The sequence below is a fragment of the Mercurialis annua genome, linkage group LG7 (genome assembly GCF_937616625.2).
Source record: "Mercurialis annua linkage group LG7, ddMerAnnu1.2, whole genome shotgun sequence".
NCBI lineage: Eukaryota > Viridiplantae > Streptophyta > Magnoliopsida > Malpighiales > Euphorbiaceae > Mercurialis > Mercurialis annua.
The window spans coordinates 641,952-649,110 of record NC_065576.1 but is presented as its reverse complement, the minus strand read 5'-3'; the positions used below and the strand labels follow the sequence as shown (position 1 = coordinate 649,110).

General features: G+C 37.0%; 1 protein-coding gene across 1 annotated transcript; it reads right to left on the bottom strand.

Moving 5' to 3' along the window:
- Positions 1–2,398: 2,398 nt before the first annotated feature.
- On the bottom strand, positions 2,399–5,404 carry LOC126655570 (lipoyl synthase, mitochondrial). The gene is made up of 4 exons (XM_050349803.2): positions 4,864–5,404; positions 4,574–4,785; positions 3,813–4,192; positions 2,399–2,733 (listed from the first exon to the last, which is right to left on the bottom strand). Exons 1-4 carry the CDS (start codon positions 5,283–5,285, stop codon positions 2,629–2,631), a joined length of 1,119 nt encoding a protein of 372 aa, XP_050205760.1. The 5' UTR covers positions 5,286–5,404; the 3' UTR covers positions 2,399–2,628.
- Between the last annotated feature and the right edge of the window lie 1,755 nt (positions 5,405–7,159).

The following is a 7,159-nucleotide window of genomic DNA, read 5'->3' as shown; positions in this document are numbered from 1 at the left end:
TGCTTTTTCTTGAAAAACAATGCTCACTAAATGTTAACATTCAAAGAAAATGTAGTATCTGCACAAAGCTGCAGAAATAAAAGTATAAGAAGACAAAAGACCGGCGTGTGCACAATCCACAAGAAAAATGGAAACAAAAAAACAAGTCTCTGTCTCATCTCTCCCATCCCAAAAATCATAAAGAAAAATAAAGAAGATGCTCCATTTCGAGGTTCTTTTTTGCTGCATTTTCCTAGACAATTTAACCATAGTCAAAAATTTGCTAACTTATTTCCTACAGCTTTCACTGTTAAGTGGTGTAAAACTTAAGACTACAAAAACTGTTTTAGTATCTTTACGAGCTTGTTCATTTAGCGATTAAATGAATGAACGAGTTGAATACGAAAACTGTCCCATAATTCGTAGAGCTTATTTAGTATCTTTACGAGCTTGTTCATCTTTGGATTAATCGAATGAACACGAGTTAAATGCGAACAGAATGAACAATATAAATTTTAATTGAATCGAACATAAACACCTTATTCAAAACTCCAACGAACACAAACACTTCATTCATATAACAAGCTAAACATGTACACCTTAAAACTCGGTTCGACTCGGTTCATTTGCGGCGTAGATATTGGCAAGTTTTGGTTTGTGGCAAAAAGTTAGCTTGCATTAACTAAGAAGAAAAAATTATACAGTTGCAAATTAAAAGAACTAGTAGTAAGCACTAATTTAATTAATATTCACAGAAATATAAAACACTCCAAAGACACAAGAGGGTTATCAACAGACTCGTTCCCTGGTTGTTGCTGTTGACTCTGTTCTTGCTTCAAAACGCCATCGTTTTCAACTTTCTCTTCTTTTTTCACTCCCTCTGCGCCACCACCACCTTTTCCAGTTACCTTCGCCGGACTCCTACCACCACGGCTTCTTACAACTCCACCGCTAGTGCCCCTCGTCGCCGGTGACCTTGACCTCCGGCCAGACCTCTCTCCCAAATCTCTTCCAACTCTGCTAGACCCCACATTATTACGCTGAGGAGTACCACCGTTAGCGGCGGCGGAAGTTCTTGAATGAGCCGGAAAGTCTCTCCGGACCGGTTGTCTTTTGGGAAGTCTATCTCTGTCGGGATTGTAGGGACGTTTTCTTGGTAGTTTAGAGTTAGATGGAGATCTGTTGTTGACTAATCTTTTCTTGCTGGTTACTTCATTGTCTTCTCTTATTTCTGTTATGGTTGTAGTTGTTGTCGCTGTTGAGTACGTGTCGGCATTGCTACATATCTCCGATGTTTGAGATATTTCTGGTGTTCTGTCTCTTTTTTCATCTTCTTCATTGTTGCTGCGCCTGGTGGTAAAGATTTGATCTTTTCGTTTGGGTTCTTGAAAGATTTGACCTTGGGTTCTGGGTTCTTGAAAGATTAGATTTTGGGTATTGGGTTCTTGAAAGATTGGATTTTGGATTTTGGGTTGTTGAAAGATTGGAACTTGGTGGCCATTGGCTTCTTGTTGAAAGATTGGGATTTGAGCATTGGTGGTTGTAGCAGTTTGGTTTTGGGGTGGTTTTGAGATGGGTGTTTCAGAGAGTACTTCTTTGACTGTTTCTTCCTCAGGGGCAGGAGGTGGTGGTTGTAGTGGTGGTTTTGGGTGTTTTTTGGCGGTAGAGCTAATGCAGCAACCCATTGTGAGCAGTGTGTTAGTCGAGCAGAGAGAGTGTGATAATATTACTAGTGTAAAACTTGCATCGCATGTGGTTTTGAAATCTTTAATGGTTAAAAATAATGACCTTTTGGGGGGTGAAGGTGGGCACAATGTAATGAGAGGGACAGATTGGACGCAATTATAGGCTTGAGTTGTCATTGTAAAAGGAGATGCTTAACGTAGGCCAGACCCGGACCCGGATCTAGACTAAAACTATTTGGAACCAACAATGTTTTAAGGACTGATGATAACTAAACTCTATAATCAGAATTAAACTCAGTAATTACATCCAAAAGATCAATACCAAACAAAACCTGTGGTAGAATGAGAACTTGACGAGTCTTACGTTTCGTTATTTCCGTGCAATGTAGGTGGAAAAAAAGGTGCACTTACTAATGAGACACCAGTAGAGCAAAAGGGTGGGTTGGGACCAGCTGCAATTCAGAATTATAGATAGCTCATGGCATGCTTCCTTCAACCAGTGTTTTGGCCACCACTCCTAGTGTGATTTGCAACTGATAATTAAGGATCAACTACATTTTGCCAGCAGAAATGTTGCAATCAATTAAACCTACTGTGGGGATACAAATTTAAGAAAACATAGGTGTGTTGGGGGCCGACAACATTAATAGTTTTGCTTAGTTGAAAAGCATGAGCATCTTACTAAAGAGAGTGAATTAAAAAAAAAACACAAGAAGAAAAATTTGAACGGGGAATTAGATAAAGGGGAGGAAAGTTGAATTATGATAGAATAAATTTACAACTGGAACAGATTACAGGCTCCAAAGGATCAACCTTTTATAACTTAGCTTCTAAAAAATGACTAGAGGAATGTGCTCAAGGCCACCAAGTTTGTACTTTGTAGTCATTAGCGAAGCAACACACAAGTATTGACATGTGATGTCATGTGGAAGAACAAAATCAATAAATCATGAAGAAATAGGAGTTAAGAAGATGCAGCTCGATCTGAATCTATCATGGATTTGATGTAGAATTCACCTGCCTTGTATGATGATCTCACCATTGGACCAGATGCCACGTACCGAAATCCCTGTACCATTCAAGAGAGGTGACTTAAGATATATATAAATACTCTCTTCCTTTTGGACTTCACTTAAAGTGAAAATAAATGAACATTTTTGACTTCATATAATACTAAATTTGAGAGATGATGCTAGTTAATTCAGAAAAAGAAACAAGGCAAGAGGAGAAGGAGGTTGTTGCCGCTTGCCAGTGATGAGATGATGCTAACTGGCCAACTCAAAAACTCAACTGTTAATAATACTGGAATCATTGCTTTAAAGTGCCATGCATGTAATTGACAAAACAAATGTTAATAAATGACAATCAGTACAAGAAAACCAGGAGTGATGCACACGCCCACAAGACACACCTCAGAATGAAACTAAAATTAGTTTGAGATAATGGCACCAGAAAACCTAATAGCTGCCTTCAGGTTCACTGTTACACTGGAATTACAAGGGAAAATAAATTGCAGGGTGAACATTTCGATGAAAGGAGCACTTGAAGATAACAGCTCCACTTTAATAAAGCCTCTCTGCTCTTAACAATTCCAAAATGGTTCTAGACCAACTTTGGTAAAAGCTAGCCAGAGATGGTCATAGGGGAAAAAACTATACTTGGCCACAGTGCTACCTTACTCTGCAAAAAGGACGAATCCCTCTAGCCTATATCATAATTAGGTTGAGGAAAGTAGAAAATTCATCCAACAACTTGGCTTTTGTTTGCAAGCTCAAGAAACAAAATATAGATTTTAAATAATCTCCTAGGCTCTAGCCCACATGAACTAATAATAAAGGTAAGCAGTGTTTAACAGCGATAGAGCATCAAGGTTTAAAAGAACAAAGAAGTTCCATCATAAGGAAGAAAACAATGGAAAAGAGTAAAAGGAAGTTTAGGAGGTAAAGCTAATATTATTCCACTTGAGAGTCGAGTGGTCCATTTGCATTGATCAATAGTCAATCATTCAAATGAAATGCGCAATGACTTTGCTATACATTATGCACAAATAGCATATCACACAAACAACAATCAGTTAGAGACCAAATAAGCCATCCACAGAAGACAATAAAACAAACCAACATATTTAGATGAAAGAAAGTAGTTTACCATTTCCATGCCAATTTCTCTATATTGCTCAAAAGCTTCAGGAGTAATGTACTCAGATACTGGCATATGGCGCTTCGACGGTCTCATGTACTGACCAAAAGTCATTACATCAACGCCTGCTGCTCTCACCTTCTCCATTGTTTTCACAACCTGTGCAGGAGTTTCACCACACCCTAACATTATGGAGGTCTTCGTAAGTGTTCCTTTGGGAGCCTGATCCTTAGCCATCATTAGAACATCCAACGATTGCTTAAAATTAGCACGATGATCCCTTACAACACTTTGAAGCTCTTCAACTGTCTCAATATTATGAGCAAATACATCTAATCCTGACTTTGCAACTTTTTCTACACAGCCAGGATCTCCTCGAAAATCAGGGACTATACAATCAAACAAGCATAACCAACATTAAGAAATAAGTAATTCTGCTCCGATCAAGAGTAAATTGCAATTTCAAATTCCTACCATTCAATGACGAATAAATGGTGTCTATGGTGTGCAATTCTTGGAATATGAAAACAGTCCACTTTTTTAAGGTCTCATACTTATATGACTTAAATTGAAGTTAACATGACCTTCATAATTAAGTCCAAAGTTTAAGATTGTCACTAAAACCTTTTCTAGTTAAAGCAAACATGACTCCCATACTCCAAACACTCATTTCATTCCCAATCCCATTCTATTTTCCATTTCCAATCCGAGAGTATCCAAGCAAATCATAATTTCAATGTCAATTAAAAAAAAGATTGGAAGATTCATACCCAAAGCTTCTATAAGCATGTGAGGCTTCAAAGCCTTCAACTTCTGAACAGTCTGAGCAAAATGATTACTGCCTTGATCAGGCAAATCATCACGATCAACACTAGTAATCACAACATACTCCAAACCCCAAGAAGCAATGGCCTCAGCAACATTAGCAGGCTCATCAGGATCAGGTGGAGGAGGAGTTCGCGATGTCTTCACATTACAAAACCTTAAAACACACAAAACACAAAAACAAGATCAAAAACATATATACAAAATTTGATAGAAAAAGACACCAAGTTTATACCTGCAACCACGAGTACAGGTATCTCCAAGTATCATAATTGTAGCAGTAGCAGTTCCAGTTTCGCCACCGGACCAACACTCACCCATGTTAGGACATTTAGCCTCCTCACAGACAGTATGCAGCTTCAATTCCCTAAGCTTTTTCTTGATGTGAACGTATTTTTCGCCGCCCGGGATGGCTTCTCTCATCCATTTAGGCTTAGGGAGGGGTTTTTTCTTGGTGCCCACTTCAACAGAGTAGGAATCATTGGATTGTAGGTCGCCGAATTGTGATAAAGATGGGGATTCGGTGGCTAATCGAGCTCGGAGACCGGCTAGGGTTTGGGGGAATTGGGGTTTTGTGGGTTCGATTGTTGAGGAAAAAAGGCGGGATTTTGATGAGTTTAGGTTGCGGATTAAGGTTGTGAAGCGAGATTGGAACATGGTTATGGCGTTTTGTCTCTCTCCTTTTGTGGGAGAGAGTTCGGACAAGGAAATGGAGAGATTTGGGTGAAGGGGAGATGGTCGTTTAGTTGGTTGGTTGGGTGATGGTGGTGGCAGTTGGTGCTGACGTGGATGGCCCAGAATGAAAAACAGACCAGCTTTGTTATCCTTTTAAGGCATTGGGCTGTCTGCATTTGCTTGTAGTTTCTTGATTTCTATCATGGGCCTTAATACAAAGCTGTTAATTTGGTAACACCCACGATCATTAAGCATTTTCCTATTTCTTTTAAATTTCCCCAAAAGTCTCGCCGTATTTCATTATCCTCTCGCTAACCAAATATTTTCCATTTCTGTTTGAATTTAGGTTGAATTAGTTTTGAAATGACGAAAATTAGGGCTGCTACCAATCAATCTATTATGTCGGAAACGGCTTCGATCCTCGTCTTCCTCCTCGTTGATCGGCTCATTAACTTGCTCTTCCGATGAGGAATCAGAGCTCTTGGAAAATGCTTCATCGTAGGGTAGCTGCTGATTTGAGGGATTTTCAAACCGCTGTGAGTATTGAAAGGATTTCCAAGCTGTCGTTGGAAAACGCTTCATCATAGAAAAACGTTGTTGGAAAATGCTTCATCGGGCCATCTTCGCTTCTTTTTCCGCTTTAGTTTTCCCGTTTCCAGAAAATTACAGATGGAGGACCTCTTGCCGCCATGATGAACAAATCAGAATGAGAGATCAGATCCTCGAAGCAACGACAGTTTTTGATTTGTATTTTATGACTTGATTTTCTTGTTGTTTAACAAATGGTGTACTAATGGTACACCAATAATCTTGTTTTTCAGTACACTAATGGTTAAATTTGGGTAAACTTTTAACTGTCCACCGATGATGCTCTTGATTTTCTGATGTATTTTTTTCTTCTTCACTTCTGTATCTGTAATGGTTTGTTGGTTAACCAGTGGTTTACTAATAGTACACCAATAATTTTATTTCTAGAACACTGTTAGTAAACGTTGAGTTAACCGTTGGTAAATGTAGTAGATATTATTTTGAATATATCGTTAATGAATTGTTACTAAACCGTTAATAAGTTTGAATTGTGTATTTTAAACAAATAGTATTTTTTTTTTAAATAATTTTATTTTTAGGATATCATTAGTGAACCGTGAGTAAACCGCTGATAAACTTATAGTTAATTAATTTGTAATAATTTTTAGTAAACTGAAATTGTGCGTTTCAAACTTAAAGTATTTTTTAATGTATCATTAGTAACCTGTTGGTATACCGTTGTTTAACCAAAATCATATTTTTGAGATTAAAAAAAGTGAACCGTGATTTTTGTTTTAAAGTGAACTATGATTTTAAAATAAACGTTTACAAAATATTATCATTAATTTTTTGTTTAATTTAATTTTTGAAAAAATTTAATTGATTTTATTTGAAAAGATTTTTAATTGCTTTTACTTTGAAAAGATCTTAATTGATTTTATTTGAAAAAAAATTAATTGAAAAGATCTTAATTTATTTGGAAAGATTTTGATATTGTATAACAATTGCTTTTCTTATTTAATTGTTGACCGTATTTCTTAAAGTGAAAAAGTTATTTGCGCAAACACAAAGTTGATAATTTTATTTTTCAACTCTCTTTTTTTCTCTTGTAAAATTCCAAATATTTTAACACATGTTGGGTATTTGTTAATTTTTCTCAAAACAAAATAAGGTGCTACACATGTTCATGAGCTGGGTTCAGACCAAACATGTTGGGTTTTACTATTTTTATATAAGCTCAATTTCGGTTCAAATTCGATTCGAATTTTATATTTTCTATTCTAACTGAATCCTTACACTATGCATGTGAGATCAGGCTGGGCGTGTAG

What these genes read in the sequence shown, in the direction of transcription:
- LOC126655570 (XM_050349803.2), bottom strand. Translation starts at nt 5,285, where the DNA reads ATGTTCCAATCTCGCTTCACAACCTTAATCCGCAACCTAAACTCATCA. An exon ending in ACCTGTACTCGTGGTTGCAG is followed by an intron (nt 4,786 to 4,863) that starts GTATAAACTTGG and finishes GTGTGTTTTAAG; the next exon opens with GTTTTGTAATGTGAAGACAT. An exon ending in CATGCTTATAGAAGCTTTGG is followed by an intron (nt 4,193 to 4,573) that starts GTATGAATCTTC and finishes TTGATTGTATAG; the next exon opens with TCCCTGATTTTCGAGGAGAT.